The sequence below is a fragment of the Akebia trifoliata genome, chromosome 1 (genome assembly GCF_017979445.1).
Source record: "Akebia trifoliata isolate Shusen 1 chromosome 1, ASM1797944v1, whole genome shotgun sequence".
NCBI lineage: Eukaryota > Viridiplantae > Streptophyta > Magnoliopsida > Ranunculales > Lardizabalaceae > Akebia > Akebia trifoliata.
Genome location: NC_141375.1, coordinates 5,160,458 through 5,183,338, shown reverse-complemented (window position 1 = coordinate 5,183,338; position 22,881 = coordinate 5,160,458). Strand labels below are relative to the sequence as shown.

The following is a 22,881-nucleotide window of genomic DNA, read 5'->3' as shown; positions in this document are numbered from 1 at the left end:
AATTAGTCTAAGCGATCCATGTTTTGATCTATAAGATCCATTTGCCAATTGGGCTAAATGATTTAACTTGACATCAATCGGTATGTCTCATCAGTTACGTCTATTGGGTTGGACTAGTGTTATGGCTTCAATTTGAGCGGTGTAGATCAATTTATCTTGTTACCTTTTGGTTAAATTAAGTAAAGCAACATATGAGCACTCTTGGTCATTTTGAGTAGTAACTTAGTGGGACCGCACTTAAGTTCAAGGTTCTAAGCTCACTATATGATTGATGATAAGTTAGGCCAAAACTTAGGTCACTTTAACTCGAAACATCGATATACTATCCCAATTTCACCTAGTCAAGCAAAACGTGATGCTTTAGTTTGATATATCCGAAGGTACTGTACTAAAGTTGTAGCATTCATTGTCATCTCCCGTGTCTCGAAGGACCAAATTAGTTTCGATTCGACTATGAGATTTATAAGAACACTTTATGATGCAAATATGAGTATGCATGCTTGTAAGTGTGTGCGAAGGGACAAAATACGCCCATGACTTTTTCATGAATATTCAATCATAGAAACCACATATATTCATCAAAGCTAAACGCAAAAAATAATCCATCAATCACATCTAATCACATACTAACGAAAGAAAGGAAATAATCTAACCTAATCTAAGAGTCTTTTTGAGTTAACTGGTTTGACTCAAGCAAAAGGTCAACCTAAGGATAGTTTTGGATCAAGTCAAGTTTGACCTTAAAATCCCTAGTAGAGTCATCACTGAAATTTCCTCGACCCTTTTTTCATTAAATAATGAGGGGGGTCCCGATTGGTGAATGAGGATTTTTTGATAAATGAGAGTCACCACCTAGTTTTGGTCTAGGAAAAAAAAATAATTCCAAATGGATCTGGATCGGTCCATAAATAAAAGAAATGGGTAAGGGACTAGATTATGGGTTTCGAAAGATGTTAAGTACCGAACTCGTCCGATCAAGATTATCGGTTTCTACTACGATCCAAAACTATCTTATGATCAATATACGAAGACTAAAGTCAAATTAGGGTCTAATCATCATCAATCTATATCGAATTTGCTAAATAAATCTTATGGCTAAAATCCCTTAAATATTTTCATGATTTATTGAATTTCGCACAAAAAAGAAAAATTTGTGAAAAAACCTTGATTATATCTCATGATCCAAAGCCAATTAACAATCCATATGTAAATATCTTTCGAATCGGATAAAAAAGAAATTTGTAAAAATCTTCAAATTAGAAAATTATGAACATGAAATTTCTAAATTAATAATTTAAGAAGTTTCTAAATTAGAAATATGAAAATTTTCAAATCAGAAATTTAAGAATATATGATAAGTTCTCAAATTAGAAGTTTATAAAAATGAATTCTCCAAAATAGAAAGTTTCAAGAAAATATCAAAATTTTAAATTAGAAAATCCCGAATTTCCATAAATATGAAATTTTCAAATAGGAAAATGTAAAAACTTCTAAATTGAAAAATTACTAAAATGTGAAATCTCTAAATTAGAAATTATGTGTTATCCCAAAATAGAAAATTATGAAATTCCTATATTAGAAAGTTCCAAATAAGAATTTTCCACAATAGAAAATATGAACGTGAAAATTTCTAAATAGAAAATATGATCATGAAAATTTTCAAAATGGAATATCACAAACTTAAATAGAAAATTCCCAAAACACATGCAATTTTTGAATTTTTGAATTACAAAATCATGATCATGAAAATTCTAAATTGAAAAATTACTCACATAGACAAAATTCCAAAATTAATAAGAGATAGAGATATGCTAATTTCTGAATTTTCAAAAGTGTCATTTTGAATATTTATCAATTTAACATACAAATTATTGTATGGCATCATTTTCAAATCATTGCACAAATAACACTTATCACAATCCTTCAATTTGAATAATTATACATTTCTAAACATGAAAACTATAAAAATAATTCGACTCATTCCAATCGTCAAAAGAATTTAAACAAACGCAAAAAAAAAATAATAAATAAAAAAAATCAACTTAAGCATGGTGATCGTGAATTTCATAAAAAAAAAATATAATTCCTAATCCTACTAATATAAGAAAAATAATGAGAAAAGATAAAAGAATAACAATTTCCTATACCCCAAGCTACATGATGGTTATTATTCTAAAATAATAGAAAATGCTAATATAACAAATAAATAAATGGAAAAGAACAAAGCATGAGTATAAATAGAAGAGAAAAGAAAATAAGAAAAAAATAAAATTATGTAAGACTTACCTTAATGCTGGAATGGCGATTGGGTGTAGCTCCTTCAGGCACAACTCGAGATAGCTTATGACTATGGTAGTAAGGAAGAAGAATGTGAGGGGAGCATTGAAGAGTGATGGAGAAACAAGTCCATTGCTGCTGTGGAAGGCGTTAGAGAGAATTGGAGGAAGCAGAGAAGATAGTTGCTGTAAGAGGCATTGGAGAGAAGTGGAGAAGGTGAAGGTGCTGCTATTTGGTGGAGAAGGAGAGGTCAAGATGTTGTACGTGGCTGCTATGGAGAAGAAAAGGTGTACTCCTTTTTCAATTCTTCCTCTTTTTTTTTCTTCTTCTTGTGCGTTTTTCTATTTCTTATTACTTTTGAAAGAATAGTTAAAGAGAACAAAAAATAGCACCTTGATAATGTGAGTAGGATCTTTGTTTGATTTTTTTAGAAGATAGAATGGGTTGAAGATGTTCCAGCCCCTGTTCTTTAAAACGTGGGGAGGGGTAGAGTGTAGGGGAGAGTAGCTGCTATGTTTCCAGAGGTAGTGGGAGAGAAGGGTAGAGAGGGGGGCATTGTTGCAGGGACGTGAGGGAGATGAGGACTAAAAAAGGTAGCTGGGTAGAAGACCTCTGTGGAGATGAGGGCTGAGAGATGATGCTGGGTAGCCATGTGAGGAAGAGAGAGAAACATGGAGAAGGGACCTCTGTGGAGAGAAGGAAACCTTCTCTTTAAGATGTGGGGAGAGGGAGGAAATCAATAGGGAGAGGGAGCCTTGGGGTGTTGGTGTAGCATCGAGAGAGAGCTCGTTCAGTCACAAGAGAAGAAGCCGTTTGAGAGAGAGATAGAGAAAGACGTCTCTCTTTATAGACAAAACCTTTTTATTTATTTTTTTTTTCTCTTTCATATTGTTTCCACTTTTAAGAGAATGGGAGTAGCGATCCCATGCTACTCACCTTGATGGTCCTCTTACAATTGAATGGATTTTCAGTTTTAATTTGGTAGGTTAGCTTTAATTTTTGTTTTTATCTGATTGATCAATTTTTTATTTTGTTGATTGGATTTGAATTTGATTAATTGATTGACTTTTAAATCGATCAGTCAGTTGGAATTCGATTGGCATATTGGATTTTAATCACACTTTGATTGGTTGTTTAGATTTTAATTTTGAATTTATTTGTTCATTGATTTTTAATTTTTAACTTGATTTTACATTTTAATTGGTTGAGTGATTTTTAATTTGAACTTAAATTTGATTTTGATTAAATTCGATTACTTGATTAAATTTTAATTATTTGATTTTTAATTTGATTTTAATTTTAATTTTAATTGTTTGATTTTTAATTTGTGTTTGATTTTTAATTTAAATTTGATTTTCATTACACTAGATTTTTAATTTGATTTCGAATTTCAATTTGATTTTGATTTTTTATCATGTTTTCCTAAGGATTAGGGTCTCTATGTTAGAATTGGACATTAAGGGGTATTTCTATCATTTTTGTCATTTCTCATAAATTTCTCTGTTTTTGTCGTTTTATGTCTCATTAGACTCAAAATTATATTCTGAGTGTAATGGTGGTACTTTACAGAATTTTCAGAGGTCCAAAATTCATGAAGGGTATTTTCGTCATTTTGATGATTTTTGTAAATTTTTTACAAATTTTGGCATAAGATTTCTTTCAGTTCAAACGTGATTATTTCTAAGTATCAAGATCATATTTTCCTAGTATAGCAAAGTTTCTAAATTATCGAACTGTGTAATGAACTTAAACGTACATGCTTGCTAAATCGGGTGTAAGGTATAACAATCCTAAATGTGTGTAAATTTCTATATCAAGTCGTAATGGGTAAGGGAGAAGAAAAGACTAGAAATAAAAAGAATCAGGGACAGTAATCACACGCCTTTGAGTTATTTGCGCTCATCATAAGGAATTCATGACAACCGGGTAACGAATTGTCAAATTATCCATATGCAGAAATGAGGTGTCTACAGTAGGGCTACTCTCATTGATGGCATCGAAGAGGGCGAAATCAGGGACATCTCGTACTCCCATGTAATCAACAACGATAGAGCTATTGATGGATTGCAAGATAGAGTCAATCTGTTGAAGAGAGTACGTTTCATCTTAGTAGCGACTCTCTATTTTGCTAATTAACCATGTGCTTGCAACTTGTGTAGTGCCGCATTTGCTTATAACATCACAATCACATGGGTTTTCACTAGATTCCTACACTTGAAATTTCTATTTGAGTTGTTTCTATATGCTACAATCTTCTACAAGGACACAAATGTTTTGTGTGCAATTATTGCACAATTTGAAAGGAAATTAAATTGGTTTGGTCATTAACTCCTATTTTCAAAACCCATTCTCTCATCTTTGTATTTGATGGGTTTTTTCTAGTAATGACTATGCTAGACTGAAACTTCTCCAGAATGGCTTGTAACAAAAAAATAAAAAAAAACAACATGCACACACACATACTCACTACGTCATAATGTGCCAAAAACGACTGTCCAAGACAGTCGTTTAAAAAAAAAAACGTCTGCCCTTATAGTCGGAAAATGAGTCGTTTTAAAAGGAGTGATTTTTTAAAAACGACTGTCCAAGACAGTCGGAAAAAACGACAGTAAAATAAAGATATAGCGACGGTGGCCAACCATCGCTATAGGGTATTTTGTTTTTAAAAAAAAAATTATTTTATACCTGACCCGCTCACATGTTGCTAAATGTTGGAGATACCCCTATGTTTTGATATTGATGACCTACACCCCAACTAATAACATGAAAAGACCCAAATGCCCCTCATCTTCAACTTTCATAAATCTAACTATTTTCAGCCACCTACTATAAATTATTTATTTTTAGAAAGTAAAATCAAACAATTATGCAAATTTAACGTTGTCAAACAATTAACAACCACAACCTCTTGTATATAACGTCCTAGCAGGTGCTACCACAGCATACAGCCACTAGCTTCCATATCAACCTAGTACTATATCTCTTGTAGTTGGAACTCTAGAATTGGCCCCCTTGAAACTTTGTCCAAACTGCCAACCAGAAGGTGCCACATCGTAGCTAGTGACGGTCCTGCCATCGCTAGTGGTGACTTGGAAGGAGAGACTCTGCCCATTGAGGTATGAGTTACTCTGCCAATTTTGGCCCCAGTTCCTTGACATGGCTTGCCATCCTGTTTTAAATCCCTTGATTGACACTTTTAACAGTCCTCTCAATAGAGATAACTGGTTGTACTGAAGAAGAATTATTGACTCCGAGAAATAAGCACGCAGAATAAAGAGCTCCCATAACCATGATCAAGTCTTGTGGTGTGTCCCTACAAAACATTTAGAACATGTTAAACCATTCCTGCTTAAATGTTACGAGTCTTTCCATTTTGATCTCAATCCCCACTAGAAATGGAATTTAGAGAAATATATGAAAATAGAATTCAAAATGAGTATTAGATACAAAAAATCTGGACACACAAGAACGACCGACAAGTAGGATCAAATAAGAAAATTACCTTTTTGAGCCCACATTCCAAAACACAAAGCCAAGTATGAGTGCACTCATTGTGAAAGAATAGCCTCACAACATTGTAAGTGGGGCCTCTCCAATATACCAGTATTTGTTTCCAAAAACGAATCGTAAATTGAGTAAGAGAATCTTGTGAATATGTAGAAGTGAACTTCAAGGGTTCTGAACCAGCCGGTGGAATACTCAAAAGCTCAATCGAATCTTCCACCACCCTAAAGAAAAGCATTGAAATCCTTACATTCTGCTTGTTGGAGAACATCATTTTAATAGTAGGTTAACAAACAAGATGAAACATGTTAAAACCAAATCTAAACTGCATGATAAATGACAAAGAAGTGATCAAAATCACCTGTATTGATTAGAATTTCTGTATATGTCTGCAAAGTCTTGACCGATCCTATGTTCAGTAGCTGAAGTGCTGACCTCAAGCATCCAAGTGGCTGGATTGTAACCATTGGGAATAGGAGGGATTCCATCGATTCCCTGTGTGAGGAAAAAAACGTTAGGATGACGAACTTAATCATAAATAACAAAACTGATAGAAAATGAGATGCTTAAATATTGTGTTCAAAATATACTTGTTATATAAGCTATATAAGCCAGCAGATGAGGTATTACAGTAACTAATCCAAATGAATGGATTTTCATTATCAAAAGATGCAACTATTTCTACAAACTATCTGTGTGTTGGAGATAATTGGCATATTGGCTCATGTAAATTTGTATATATTTTACCTCTACTAAACTTATTCGTGACTTATAAGCCATGGAGTTTGAATCAAGAATTATACAAATTTACAAATTTGAAAATATATACAGATTTATGACGTAGTGAATAGATGATAAACTGTGGGAATGTTGATTGAGATTGTTCTTTCACATGTAATGAAAGCCGATTACAACCTCAATTAGAGGGAATGCGGAAGTTGAAGGTTCTAATTTCTAACAAGAGCCTATGATCATACTCTTTCAGAAACTAAAGTAAGAACATTTATGGGGTTTAAAAGTTATGTACCAAATCAGAAGGTCTAGACTGATATATTCAAATTTTGATTGAGACCAAAACGAAACATTGAACCCAAAACATCTGAATATTTTGAACTGTCCTGTGAAATCTTTGATGCCCAATGTAATTGAAGAAACAGTGAGGAGTTGTCTCTCACCACTGTTTAAAGAGTTGCTTTATAGTGCAATTAACGGTCCCTGCAATGTGAGAGGGTAAGGAAGTACGGCGTTGAATCCATTACCACTAATTTTGGGGGAAATCTAGCTATGAATTTCTTGAGTGGAGAGGTTGTTGATGAGAAATGGAGGAAGCAACATATTTTGGAGTTGAAGGTTTACGGGAAACGGATGGAGTTGGTGCAAGATCAGATCAAACTGGCATTAGAGGAGCTAAGATCAATGGGCAGCTCATAAAAAATTCTGTTATGTTTTCGATCACTAGTAAGTGTTTGGTTCTTTTCATTTAATTCTAAAATATGTTCGTCCTTGATTGGAATTTGATACTGTAAGGAGCAGTTGAGCTCAAATTTCTTTCCTTTTTTTTACTTCTTTTAATCTTAAGTTATGGTAGAACAGTAACAATGTTGGTGCTTTCTTTTTCGGCCCCAAACTTCAATGTTCAATCAAAGTTCCCCTATAATTTTTGATAGGTATAAAAATCTCATCAGAAGAGATAAAAAAAGAAAGGAGGTCGAGGCAATTAGCCTAAAACAAAGCGAGTGGAAGCAAAAATAAAGTAAATTGAAAGAAAAACAAGTTTAATCAATTAATCAAAGTTCATTCGATTTCTAGTTTATAAATCGGAAAATATTACTTGAGGATCTGATGGAAGGAGAAGGGTTAATCTATTATTGCTACATTTTTTCAATGCTTGCTTGAATTTACTTTTGCAACTCCATTATGTGGTGGTGCACTTTGTTGTAACTGTTTATCTTCATAAATCAATTTGCTTTGCTAGTGATAATTTTTTATTCATCATCATCATCATCACCACCACCATGACCACCAAAGCCTTATCTCAAAATACGGGGTTTGAACGAATTTTGTTCCTCTAGGTGATTATGTTTAAAACAATGTCTTTTCAGTCTTATCAACATTATCTCATTGTGGGACACATTGAGGACAATTATTATTTGAGATCAAATAAACAAAAACTAAAAGACAGGAGAAGAGAGCCTAATTGAGTCCACAATCCTGCAGCCCATGCCTGTACTTGACTCAACTAGTCGGCATGTGTGCGTGAGTGGCATTTTGGAGCTTTTTCTTGAATGCTTCTAAGAAAGGTAGAGCACATAGGTATAGATTACCTACATGAATCGACACCAAGATCTGTCGAATTTGCTTTGATTTAGGCAAATTCACTTGATCTTGGTGTCAAATTTACCCATTTTTTACGTTGTTTTAAGAGGTTCACACTCTTCTACTTGACCTACGGGGGCCTAAAGACTGACTTTCAAATAACATTCTTAATGCAAAAGCCTCACAAAAAAATAAAAGGACATGAGTGCACAACGCGTACATCGAGTGGCCTACAATCTATGTTGTTATCTTATCTTTCGAGGGACATGAGTCTGGGATCTGTGTTCGTAATCATCCACAAAGTAGTTGCTATTGGGTTTTTGTTCACTATTAACTTCATTATCCGGATTAGTTTTTTCCATAAAAAATTTATTAGCATTTGTGTGTTTGCCTACTATTACTTACTTCGAATTAATTAATATCAATCACATTGATTGTTTTCCTAAACTATTATGCTATGCCTTTGTTTTTGTGCTTAAATTTACAATATATGGAGGGAAAGGAACACATGCAATTTTTATGGCATCGCTTCTTCAAAGGCCAATATTAATTGTAGAGAAGATTGGGGATGACTTGAGGGGACTTTTTTAGGGAATTGTTATTGATGGTGATATATTAAGGTCTAGTGCCCTTATATGCAAGAATGAGAGAGTTCTTTTAGGGAAGTTCAACCCCCATGCGACATTTATTTTGGAAATACGGAGAGAAGGCTATAATCAAAATAAATATTGGTGGCTTGTTATCATCTATTGGAGGCAGATTGGGCTTAATCCGTCAGAATTTTATGGGACAATTTTTATTTGCAAGTTGGAGTGGTTGTAATGACAAAGATAATTTTTGTATCAAGTTGAATGAGATCATGGAATCAATGAAGTTTGTGGCTTCTAGAATATATCTCACATTTTGATATTCTTGAATTATCCTCACTTTATCAACAATAGCGTGGGATCTATTACAGGTTTTGGCTCAATCTTTTCTCCCATGTTCCTTTAAATTCTATGGGAGGGATTTTTATGTAATGGAAGATGTAACTTGATTCCTTGAGAGCTAATGAGGATTTTGTTCGATGACCATCGAGGGGTTAGTTGAGGTGGTAAGGGTGACTGGGTTTGCTCCCCATGTCACATCTTCGAATCTCTATATGTCCCTTCATATAAAATGACTATATTCAATTGCTGTACAAGTGCAAGGTGAGTGGTTAGTACGTGTGGCCTCCCAACCAGAAAAAAAAAAAAAAAAACAAAGGATTTTGTTTGATGATGTAACATGTAACTACACACATGTATATATTTTCATTAATAAGTGGATGGGATCCTTTTAACAGAAACTAGCAAAACAAAAAATGTCTAATAAAATGCTTAAATAAAATCATAACAAGCTAATATTAGATGGGAGAAGAATGATTTGAATAGTTATTGTCACCTTGATGCTTCTTTATCTCTGCTGTTTATGATGACTATTTCATGGGTTGAACAACAGAATGCCCTTCATATTCTGGATGCAAATGATCCGCATCTCCTATATTATGTATTTCATTGGACTACGAATAAAATACAATTAAAATAAGTTAGTTCTCTCAAATCAACATTCAACAAATACAAATATTTTGGTCTTCTAATAAAATCCTAGATTTCTGAAATTACAAATTTGGAATTAAAAATAATAATAATTATGATATAATTATGAGCAATAAGGCTATGTTTGGATTGAGAGAAATTAGGAGAAAAGAAAATCATTATGGGAAGAGAAGAGAAACTCAATTTCTCTCCACTATGTTTGGATTGACAGGAGAGAACTTGGGACAACTTTGGAATTTTAAAATATCTTAAAAGAGATTCAGGGGTATAGTTGGAATTATAAAACATTTTAAAAGGGTTTCTCTCCACTTTTGGAGAGAGAGAAAACTCACCTATTTTTTTCTCTCCTCTTCTCTCCAATTCTTTTCTCTTCTCTCCACCACTTAATAATCCAAACAAGAGAAATGGAGAGAAACTCTTTGTTGGTCTCATCAAGGTCCTTCTCAGATTGATCTATATGGGATAAGAGGTCTTGTATGATACCATAAGGTCCATGAACGGGATCGTTAATCCTTGCCATGGCTCCTGCCATTATAGTCTCACTAGTCGTCTCCCTCTGACTGGGCTCGACGAATAAGTAGAGTACCTTCGTAATATTATTTATTCCAAATAGTCTTGCAGCAGCCTCGAACTCTAGCAATCTGCTAAGCACATTTTGCCTTGATACCTACATCCAGCACAAGGTGGTCTTTCCATCACTCTACAAAGTAAAATGCAAAATTTCACAGAAGGAGAAGAGAAAAAAAAAGAAAATTCTTTTAAGAAGATCAAGACGATTGAATTGGGAAGAAATGAAGATCAAAACCAGAAATGGAGATCAAGAGATGGGTTGAGATTTTTTAGACGGAGAAACTAAGAATAGGTTTCCGTTACAGTGAAGGATGAAGTACACGCTTAAGAAAACAATGAAGAAATGCAGAGATTAGTTAAAAAGTGTCAGGTTAGCAAGGTTAGTCTCACAAACTTAGTAAGATTTTAAATCTTACCAAGGTCTTGAGCTCACATTCTGCCATCCAAAAATGTGATCCTATTCAACGAAAATATAGAGGATAAAATTTTAAGAACTTTGAAAACAAATTCAAAATGAAATTTATTTTTTATCGATGAATTTTAGTTTTAAATATGGGAGCTTGGATTCAACTAAATTGTTGGATTGCTAATGTGGAAATCAATTTGAGTAAATTATACGTAGTAAGTTTTAAAATCTTACAAAGTTATTAAGAAAAGTATTTTTCCTGTAATTTATGAATCCAGCTATATTTACTTCGGCAAATGTGTACATATATCAAACAAAAGATTTAGTTCGTGTATTTCTGTAAAAAAACAAAAAACAAATATTTTATTTATTAAAAACTAAATTCAATATAATTTTATTTCACTCATTTGTATTGACTTGCTAATTTTTTAGTTGAATCAAATCCATGAACATTCAAGTTGAATTTCAAAATTGTGTTTTAATTATTTATATATTTTAATAAATTTAATATACATAGACCAAATCAATTTGATGATGATCATACTCATCTCCATCATCATCATTGGAGTAGTCATCATTATCTATGTGACTTAAAGATTACTAGTTTTGGTAAGAGAAACAAGGTTTTTTTTTTTTTTTTAAATTGATTTATAAGAGACGACCATAGTTAATGGGCATGTCATTATAAAATATAAGAGTAACTCAAATATTTTCAAATAAACATGTTTCTTTAAAGTTCAAAAATCATTCAAAGGATAATTATGGTATTTTCGCTTTTAAAAATCTTTTTTTGACTAATATTTGATAAATTAGGTACTAAAGAGTCCATAGTTTTTTAGAAGGGACTTTTTAGTACATATTTTTAAAAAATAGATTTTTGCGGTCATTATCCCTTGATTTTATGAGAAAATTCAAATTTAATAAATAAATAAATAAATGAAGAAAACGTTTATAGGTTTGATTCTTGATTTTAGGAGAGAGAAAGAGGGGGGATATAATAGGAAATTGATTTAATGAAATAATGCTATTAAAAATATTTAATATTTTAAAATGATTTGGATCCTACTCAAATGTTTGTTTGATAACAAACTTGATAAAGTAGGATTCCCTAGGAGTAGTTGGAACTCCAGTGGAGTTTTTGTAATAAAAATGCAACAATGAGGTTTGCCAATTAAATCTCTTTTAAACAAAATATAAATAAAATAAAATAAAATAAAAACGATGATCTAGCCACCATTAACAAAAGTCTTGGCTTAGCCAACTTAGTTCCATGGGGGGGACTATACTTGGTCTAAGGTAGGTCAGCTTCTGATTCATCCAACCAATCCATTGGCACTAGAGTGCGGATCTTATGCACCAGGGTGGAGAGTTGATGCCCTCCTCCCCCATGCCATGTAAGTCATAATCCAACAATAAGGTTTGCCAAATATATCTCTTTTAATCAAAATTTAAAAAATAATAATAATAATAATAATAATGATGATCTAGCCGCCATTAACAAAAAATCCTGGCTTCACTCCTAGGCATAGTCAACTTAGCTCCAATGGGGGGGGACTATACCTGGTCTAAGGTAGGTCAGCTTCTGACTCACCCAACCAATCCATTGACACTAGAGTGCGGATCATATGCACCCAGGGTGGAGGATTGAAGCCCTCCTACCCCATGCCATGTAAGTCATAATCCATGGAAAGAGTCCAGATCCTATGCACCGAGGGTGGAGGATTGAAACTCTCCTCCCACACCCCGACACATGCCACGTAAGCATTTTAGAGACTAATTCCTTGAATTTTGGCTTACGTGGCATGTATTGGGGTGTGTGGAAGGATGGCTTCAATCCTCCACACTGGGTGCATATGATCCGGACTCTTTGACGCTACTACTTATCATGCGAGGGGTTAGTGGGCTCAAATTAAGTATGATAAAGGACTTCATGGGATAGGAGATCAAACTAATTGTTTTCACTTGTTCATACAGCACAGCTGTGCTAGTGCAATGTGCGCGTACATCACCGCCCGCACTGCGTATTCTCAAATGCCTGTCACTTTCCTCATCATCCCATATTTCACTTCAAATAAAATAAACAAGAGTGCTGATCCTCTATTGCCATGATTTGCTCTATATATAAATAGAGTAACCAATCTCCTTCTTCTTCCAAACAAAAATGCCAATCTTTCTGTGCATCCTCTTCTTTCTCACCTCATCTGTTTCTGCTTGTGATCGATGTGTCCATCAAACCAAGGCTGCTTATTATTCCTATGAACCTGCTCTCTCAGGTAACATTCTGTTTCTTTTTAATATGTTCTATCTTTATTTTTTTTATTGGCTGATGCCCAGATGGGAATTTGATTGAAAAATGATAAAGACCCATAAGAGATTTCTCTGAAATATTCAATGGGTAATTTTTGTTTTGTTGATTTATTTTGGCAGTTGGGAATTGTGGATACTTTTCCTTGGCTCCATGCTTCAATGGTGGATACCTTGCAGGTGGTGTTAGTTCACTTTATAGAGATGGTGCTGGCTGTGGAGCTTGCTATCAGGTTTGAAATTGTACACTCGAGTGAAACTGAGAAAGACGTGTCTGTTCTAATATTCTGTGTCACTTTAAGTTTCATTTTGGGGGATTTTGACAGATAAGGTGCAAGAACGAGGCCCTTTGCAGCAGAAGAGGGACTAAAGTGATTTTATTTGATCTCAATATAAGTTATGAAACAGGTTTAGTTCTCAGTAAAAGAGCATATACGGAGATGGCTCGTAGCGGTGCGGCCGAAGACGTTGTAAGGCTTGGGATTGTTGATGTGGAATATAAGAGGTAAGTTAAAAAATAACTGATATGATCTTACATTGCTTGGGGATGGCAATTTTACGCCGGACCCAGCCCTATGGGGTCAGTTTATTTTACTATTTTAAACAGTTTGGGGTGGTTTCGGTAGTAAAAATAAAAAATAATTCAATTTCGAGGCAAAGATGATTTTGATATACCCTGCCCCACCACGCCCCAATTATATATATTGTTATATAATGATTTAAACGATAACCACCACTTAGCCAAGTGGTTAAGACGCGTGAATTTGTTCCCAGGTATTTAAATTTATATATGGTTAGGGAAGGACGTTAGAAATGGACCAAAAATTTGATCCGTTCCGATCAGATAATTTCGGGTCTGGATCAATGTTTTGGATCCTTATAAGGATTTGATCCGAAATCTTTATGTCCACTCTGATGATATGTTAGAAAGTATATAAATTATATTATATATTTGTTGAGAAGTATGAAGTTTATTTAGAATTTGTACATAAATTCGGGTTGGGCCAATCCAACCCGATAAGAACCCGTTCCACTGTTGTCTGATCCGATACTTATCCGATTAGTTCCGGATTCGATCCTTATTGGATCAGTACCAAATCAACCCTGATCCGATACAGATCAGATCTATTAGAAGTCCTAACGGGGGCGGGGAAGGGTTTAGCTAAACCCAATACCTGCCCCGGTGCATCCCTAACATGGCTAGTTTTGTAAATTGAGGACATAGTTTTGTAAATTGGGGGTGTCCTCAATAAACAGAATTTCGTGTGAGTGTTCAACCTAGAATTATGTGAAATCTTGGATTGACTTTCTTTGGAGCAATATTTTTTCATGATTTCCTTCACCAAGTTTACAATTATCTTGCACAATCTTGATTATAAAAAATGACTTACAATGGGACCCGTTGCTTTTCTCTTTTTGTAATGGTTTTGTTTGACCCACCACCGAAAGATGTATGTTTCATAGGCACGTTACGCTGATATGTTAGAATTTTCAAAAAATAAAGTATTTTAATGTGGGTTGTGACTTTAAGAGGATGATTATCTATGATCATCAGTAAAAATGTATGCCCATCATTCAATTGGTCCTACTCTGTGGATGGGTCTTATTTATTTTACAATGAAACAATTTCTTTCTTGATTAATATATAGATTTTATCATTGTGTGGAGCAGGATACCCTGTGATTATGGAAACCAGAATTTGGCTGTAAGGGTAGAAGAGCTGAGCCAAAAACCAAATTATTTAGTAATCAAATTCCTCTACCAAGGTGGCCAAACAGATATCATGGGTGTCGAGGTAGCTCAGGTAAATCAAAGATTCGATATTAAATCAGCAAGTTGCATTTGCAATGACAACCCAAAGTTTTCTAATATTAAGATCGTGATGTTTTTGCAGGTTGGTTCATCAAATTGGTGTTATATGAGTCGGAATTATGGGGCAATTTGGGATACACGTCAAGTACCAACAGGGCCATTGCAGTTTCGGCTACAGGTAACAAGTGGGAATGATGAGAAGTTGATTGTGACAAAGAGAGTTCTTCCCGCTGATTGGAACATAGGGGCGATCTATGATTCAGGTATTCAGATCAGTGACATTGCTCAGGAGTGTTGCTCAAATTGTGACGTTGGGGACTGGAATTGATATTAGGCAAAGGGGGTGCCCTATATATGGATACAAAAGCAGCTCAATGAATTTGTTCAGTTGAACCTTCTTTGAGAACTAAAATGATATAAATGATTAGGGAACTAAGTAGTAATATAATATAAAACAATAAAAAAAATAATGATTTTCTGACGCACTCCTCTGACACACACCCCTGAAGTGGCATGTTTTAGAGGTAGTATACTAGGTCAGATTTATCTACAATATTGTTAGATGATGTCTAACATAGTAACATGGATGTTCCTTTCCTAAGTAGAATGAAAATTTCCATATTTCATAACAATGATATTCTCTCTCTTTCTGTTATTTATGTTGGACATGTATCTCTGGGAGACATGCGATCCACAAACCACATTGCCTTCGCATGGTTAGGCGTTTTTTTTTTTCCCCAAATAAGTTGTATTTTAGAATAAAGAGTTTCTCTACATTTGCATCGCTGGTATCTAACAATCATGATTAATTTTTAAGAGATAATCACCCATCCATGATCTTCAAATGGAAACCATTTTTCTTGATGGGAGAAAAGTTGCAAATGGAATATTTTTTAAAAGAACAAGAAAACCAATAAATAAGACTAAGAATGTAAGAATTAACATGTACATGTGAAATCAATAAATAGATGGATTCAAGTAACAACAAAATTAATTATCATTATCTTATTTCCACACATAAAAGTTTAGGAAAATACTGGAGTGACTTTAAAATTCACATCGACTCTCACTTTGCTGCCGTCGATTTTCGTCAAGATAGAGTACTGAAAAGCATTTATGGTTCCGTGCACTCCTATGTGTCCATCAAAGTGTTAATCGATGTCAATTTTAAAGTCAATCGAGCACATCATTGATTGGTGGAGAGAAAATTTCTAAGCAATTCGAATTTCATATTTTATGTGCTTTTTCATACACGTAGCAACATTCTATTGGTTCATCAGCTTAGCACAAAATTTTCTTAAAAAACATATGCTATCTCAAACATTCACCAAAATGCCTACACGCCCCCTCGACACTAGTCTTAAATAATAGACAATTTGTTTGACTTCATTACCCTCTCAAACTTGAAACCAAAAACCTTTCAAATTTGGTACCAAAACTGTTTTCTGGAATGTCTTGGATAAAAATTTTACCCTAACTTTCAACCTTAAGATCTAATTTAACCTTAAAATCCAAATAATAAGATAGCATTTTTGAAGTGGGGATTAAGACAATGTTTAAAATGATGGATTGAATATTGAGTTAAATAAAATAAAATTAATTTCCTATAGAAGTTGAAGTACTTGAAGATGACTAATTTTAGAAAGAAAAAATGTAATATCCTGAAAATAATGAAGTGTATAAATATAATAATATACTTATAAAGGTATGTTTGGTAAAACATAGTTCATAACATATAGATATAAATTTTATTTTTATAATTTTCTATACTAATAATATTTTTTCTCTTTGTGGGTAAAAAGATAATTTAGTCACTTCGAAAATATCATTATAAAAAAAATATTTATACTTATACGTGAGTTTGATGAACCTTTAAATCTGAAAAATCATAACTTAATCGAAAAATAATAATTTCTTTATATTAGTAACGTAACCATTATTTTTATTTAAGTAATTTGTCTTTTTAGACACCCAAATGTCAAAATTTCACTTCGGCCAAAACGTAAAAGACTCTCAGAATATAATTTTACAAAACATATAAATTTTAGGAAACAAAAGATTTATGAACTATTTTACCCTTCTTGTATTTTTTTATGAGTTCTTTATTTTTTTCTATATGATTTATCTTATTATAATCTTATATTTTATCATGATATATTATATAATAAAATTTTAAAAATAATATAATAATAGTAATGGTCTCATTGGCTAAAAGTTGTGAAATATTTTGAAAAATAGTATTTTGGTTTTTTTTCGTGAAGTCCAACAAGGAAGGATTTTTCTAAAATTTTAAAAGTCAAAGGATGTCTCAATATATTATTTTTGAATTTTAAATTGTTGTTGAATTGTGGGAGAGAAAATTGGATAGTTAATTGATGATTATCCCATAAACTTGATAATTTTGAATTTGTAAAAAAAAAATTATGCCACGTGTCTCTTCCCTATTTCACAGAATCCTATTTATTTTATTTCAAAATGTGACATATGTTTTAATCTTATTAGTTTATTATATTGAATTCGGAGATGTTTTCATATGGCTCAAAAATCAATTATCAATAGTTATGATAATGTAGGGTGTATTTTAGCCTAAATGTGCAAATTGTAGGATCAAGGCCATTCCAATTTGTTGGGAACCTAAGTTACTATTGGGGGATTAGAAAATTAAAATTTAAAAGTTTTAAAAACCCTAGAAGTCTTTCCAAATTCGTACTCACCTCACTTCACTCTAAAATACTTAGAGAAACACCATTATTTGTTTTAAAAAAAACACTATCGGAGAAGTCCCTAGAACTTTTATCTGTTAAAGTTATTTGCTCTTGGACGAAACATGAAATTTCTTCATCTAACAAGGTCTACAACTTACTTCATTTTCATATCAAAATATAAGATAGATACACACCTATATTTTTTCTAGATCTTTTCATTATAATAATGTTATCTTATTTTACCGAAGTTTCTTATGCATCTTTTTTTTATGTTAAAAAAATTATATGTTTATTTTTATATATTATATATAGGGGGAGAATCATTAATGATTAATGGATCATGATAATGAGATTTGAAAAATGATATTGTAGCATTAGCATAATGGATTGGTAAAAATCCTAATTGAGCAAGGAGTCAAAGTGCCCTAGGGTGAAAAGCCACAAACATCCAGCAAAAGGCCTCATGTTATGTGCGTGTATGACCTAGTACATGCTTACCTTGTGTTATGTGGATGAGACATTTGCATGACATATTTTTTTTATTTATTCAAATTTTTATATCAGTTACACAATAAAAAAATTTACAATATTCTTGATTTACTCGATTAAATCATGGGTAAGTATAGTAGTAGTACCTATGGAGATTTTTCTCACATTGTTTATTCAAATTTTTCAGATGCTCATCCCGAGGAGGTGTCTTCGTCGAATTATAGAAAAATTTATATTTATATTTTCCTTATTTCAATCTTGATTTGTTTCGAAATAAATTATGCGAATTAATAAATCATATGAAGATTTATTTATTTTTATTTTATTATATTTTATGTGATAGATTATCTCCGAGGAAAGTTTGCGTTGTCTTATTAAATTCGTTGAATAATGAATTAAAGTGATGATTGATTGTTCTTTTATTTCCTGTTTTGAAGTTGCAGCCACACCTTTCCTCGAGCACCTTATAATCTCCCTAAGCTAAACAGATCTGTGAGCCACAACTTGGCTCTAATACCAATTTGTTGTGAGAAACTACAAATAAGAACAAGATCCACACAACCTGATTGCTATTATAGTACTACAGCAATCAACTAACAGTAGCAGAAATGTATAAACAAGAGCAGAACAGTAAAAATGTAACAAAGAGGATTTATACTGGTTCAGAATGCAATGAGCATTCCTACATCAAGTTTCAGCTTGGCCATTCAAATCCCCTATTTGCAATGAGAGTTACAGAATACAAGGTATAGAACTCAGAGAATACACCAGAGAAATTACAATCAGCTCACACACTCAAGGTCCAACAATGGCACCCTATTACACTGGTATCTTCTTATTCTTACTTTTCTCTCTACATGAACACACCTTTCTCTCTCTCTCTTGTTGTGCTCTTTCAATCCTCCTTGGATCCATTTTTACTGTTCTATTCTTGCCTATACATTTTTGTTGCTGTTAGTTGATTGCTGTATTACTATAACAGCAATCAGGTTGTGTGCATCTTGTTCTTATTTGTAGTTTCTCACAACATATTGTGATTAGGAAATTGGTTGTTCAGTGTTGTGGTTAGTGTTGGAAGCAACAAAAAATAGACAGAAGTGAGAAGCGGCACATTTTTTTTCTGAAATTAACTTCACGTGTTTTACGTAGTTTACATTACAACAACACATTATATCAACCAAAGCAAATAATCATTTGTCCAAAATTTATGCATGTATATACATTGTTGCGAATGTGCCATTCCTGTTCTTCGTCACTATCATCAACATCACTACAACCTCAATATATGACGCCTCGAATTTTAGGTCTCAACGAGTCGATCCAAATGTCCTAGGTTGATCCATAACTTGAACCTGAATGTCAGAAACAAGAGAAAATATAATAAAATGTATATGATAAACATTGAAGAATATTTTAAATTAAAAGGATTGTGATTTGAGCTTTTAAAGCTTTAATTGAATATTACTCAAGTTTAATGTAAAGTTATGAAAAAAATTTCAAAACATTGTTTGTAAGAAAATATTTGAACAATAAGGCTTACAAACATGATAAAATAGATTCTCTTTTAGATTTTAAATTTGTCTCATCTCGATAAAATTATCGCAGCGATCAAACCACTTGGAATTTTTAGAATGCAAAAGTTGTCCCAAAAAGATGATAGGGAGATCTATGTTTTATACATTAATGGTATGAACCCAACCAATATATAAGAAATACTAGGTGTTAGTTACGCGAAAACTAAAGCTATATTTCTTTAGGGTCGTGAAAGTTACGTATGATTTTATAATTACAAGAACACAGGGAATTTTACTATTCAAATAACAACACAATGAGGTTTGTTTCTGTTGATACAAGGTAGACACATAGGGTTTGGGTCTATTAATTATTTTTTTAACTCAATCAAACCAAATTCATTTATAAATATGATTTTTTTTTCTCATCTCAACATTCGTCTTGGATTACTACCAGATTGATTTAAATTAAGAATGATGGTATAGAGATGATTTCATTGATTTACCTCGTACAATTAAAATCACTTCGAAGATGGGCTATCTTTCTCCACAAGCATGTTGGGGCACTAATTAAGAACTGTCATCCTTAAAACCAAATTCGTGTCCCTTTAGGATAGCAGTCCCATAGTGCCTTGAGCCCCCATGTGCGTGTGAGGCACACTCTATATTTCATTCACATTCAAGTAAGTGAGAGAGTGGGATCATTTATTGGGTGAACACCACTCTTGTATTTATTCTATGTGGACTAAAGTTTTAAGAGTATTTATCTCTAAAACTCTCAACAACAAAAAAAATCAAAAAAACTTTGACTTTTCAATTATCACAAATAACGAAAATTCTCTTTTAGCCAAAGTTTCACCAAAAAATGGAAAAATCCTACACCACTCACAGTCAAGAGAACTAAAAGGTTTTGAGTTCAAAACATGCCTCAACAAAACCCAATAAATAATAGAAAATTATGAATCATACAATAGTTACCACGTTTTTTGAATATAATGAAGCTGTTACTTTCTAATATAGGTTTTCAAGACCAAATCAAGCCGGAGGATGTATACACTTGTAGCAATCTTTGTGGTCATCTGATGAAGTAATCTAAAGAATTTGATAAGTTATAACTGTCAGCAAGAACATTTCCATAATTTATGAATCAACATGTGAATCTTCTATATATATATGCCATTCATCTTCACATTTGTCTATGTCACACCCCAGATCTAAATAATTTGTCACTTCGAATGCTTGTATTATGTCACCAATGACTTGGGTTAGATATTGTCAGGACATTTGTAGGAACCAACGAATGGCTGAAATGAGAAGAAAACTTCGTAACGAGCAGTACAGATACATTCCCATACCGTAGATCGGACACTAGAATTTCCCTTAATTTTTTTAGTAAGCTTGTATCATTTATTATCATCTCTTGTTTTGACACCAAGATCCATCAAATTTGCTTGATCTTGGCGTCAAATTTACCTAGTTTTTTTTACGTACACTCTTCTACTTGATTTACGGGAGCTTAAAGACTAACTTTCAAATAAAATTCTTCATGCAAAAGCCTCACAAAAGAATAAAAGATTTTGAGATCAAAACTTCCCAACTACGCATCACCAAAACATGAACAAAAGGAAACTTCCACATTTTTGGATAGATGAGAAGATGGGGAGGAACGGGAGATGATAAGAAAAACTAGAGTGAAGGAGAGCAAAAGAATTAAAGAGTTTTTGTTTTCAAGTATTTCACTAAGAAAACCTAATGAAAAACGATATATTTTTCATTATCAGTTAAATGGTTATGTCTTTCAACTCTGGTTTCAAATATCATCCAAGAATGAAATGACTCGGTTAAATGAACGTGTTGGCTATATAAATGAATGTGTTTGCTAGTTTTACGATTGAGATGACTCGAACAAAATTTTAAAATCTCGATCAACCTAGTGAAACTTGATCAGGCCAACTCGGATTTCACATTTTTTTTAGTTAAAAATTAATTTTTATATAATTTAAATTTTTATTTAGTTAAATAAAATATGATCATGTGACTAAACATCTTCAAATCTACCTTATTTGATAGGGAATGTATAATTATTTGCATATAATATATATTAATAAAGGAGAATGATACGTCGAAGACCTCATGGGGACATTAGCATTATTCGTTAAATTCACTTTTCAATAATATCATTCCCCATTTCATCCTTTAGTGAAAAAGACTAGTGTATGCTGATCTTTTATATCATAAATATTTGTTTACATAATAAATGATAATAAATGATAAGGATATTTTAGTAAATGCTTGGGCAATCAACACTAACACAATAAATGCATTTATTAAGAGCATAAAAGACTAACATACTCCTATCTTTTTTAGTAAAAGATAAAATGAGGAAGGGTACCCCATGATGTCTTGAACTTTAACATTCCCCATTAATAAATGCTTATAGATCAACTTAAATGACTTATCTCAACCAAAACAACTCACTCACTCATTTTTTACGAGACAAAAAGTCAAACCATGATTTGAAACGGTGCCTTTAAAATTACCTTCTAAGTTGTCAAAATTAAAAATATTATTTTATAAGGCTAATTTATTGCAACCAATAATATATAGAATTGTTATTCCCAACACCAACTTTTTCTAATGCCACACCAACTATTTCTAATTCTTTGGTGACTTACATAGGAATTGGTGTGGCATTAGCAAAAGTTAGTGTGGCAATAGCAACTCTTATAATTATACTATCTACATTTTTAATTCTCATTCTCTCTCTTTTGATTGGCTTATTCAAACTACCCCAACTTTCAACCCCCTGAATAACTTGTTTTACAAGTAGTTATCAGTTATATTTACATGAATTCATATTAAAAATGCTAACTTCAACTATGTTTGAGCCAAAACATCAAATGTATGGTAGGGTTGGGAGGATATTCTTGGGGCATTCTCCAGTTAGACATATTTATAAGAAACCTGCATTATTCTTTAAGAAATTTATTGGGGGTATAACTGCAAAGGAATTTTTTTTTTCCCCAATAGCATATAAATTCTTATAATTTTTTCAAATTCTTGTAGTGGCAAATACCCCAATTGCACTCACTGTAAATCTGCCCATGCTAAGGATTGATCTAATCGAAGTTCATAAATTGTTGTAACCTATTGGTCAGGCTGTCACCTAAGGTATCTTAATTTACTATGCCTCAATAACTTGTTGCTATTTCATTTTGGAATGTTTGAACATAGATTGATCAAATAATTTTTTTCACAAATTGATCAAATGAATTTTTACAATCAATGGACCCATGAAAGCCTACGGATCTCATTCTATCGATTGGTCTAGTATGGATTTTAATACATCAGAGAGAATGCCCATAAAGATTGTTAAGAAAATAAGGGCAATCAAACCAAGTAACGAATAG

The 22,881-nt window shown here is 32.7% G+C and overlaps 1 protein-coding gene and 1 long non-coding RNA gene across 2 annotated transcripts; one reads left to right on the top strand and one right to left on the bottom strand.

The window, feature by feature from the left end:
• Window positions 1-4,958: 4,958 nt before the first annotated feature.
• Window positions 4,959-6,301, bottom strand: LOC147410511 (uncharacterized). Its single transcript, XR_015176840.1, has 3 exons — window positions 6,143-6,301; window positions 5,780-6,005; window positions 4,959-5,590 (listed from the first exon to the last, which is right to left on the bottom strand). It is a non-coding gene; the product is annotated as an uncharacterized LOC147410511 (long non-coding RNA).
• Window positions 6,302-12,577: 6,276 nt separating this feature from the next.
• Window positions 12,578-15,094, top strand: LOC147410510 (expansin-like A1). Its single transcript, XM_086442015.1, has 5 exons — window positions 12,578-12,923; window positions 13,078-13,187; window positions 13,281-13,459; window positions 14,626-14,758; window positions 14,849-15,094. The coding sequence occupies exons 1-5, from the start codon at window positions 12,812-12,814 to the stop codon at window positions 15,092-15,094; spliced, it is 780 nt and encodes a 259-aa protein (XP_086298141.1). The 5' UTR covers window positions 12,578-12,811.
• The last annotated feature ends 7,787 nt before the right edge of the window (window positions 15,095-22,881 follow it).

What these genes read in the sequence shown, in the direction of transcription:
- LOC147410510 (XM_086442015.1), top strand. Translation starts at nt 12,812, where the DNA reads ATGCCAATCTTTCTGTGCATCCTCTTCTTTCTCACCTCATCTGTTTCT. An exon ending in GCTGTGGAGCTTGCTATCAG is followed by an intron (nt 13,188 to 13,280) that starts GTTTGAAATTGT and finishes GGATTTTGACAG; the next exon opens with ATAAGGTGCAAGAACGAGGC. An exon ending in GTTGATGTGGAATATAAGAG is followed by an intron (nt 13,460 to 14,625) that starts GTAAGTTAAAAA and finishes TGTGTGGAGCAG; the next exon opens with GATACCCTGTGATTATGGAA.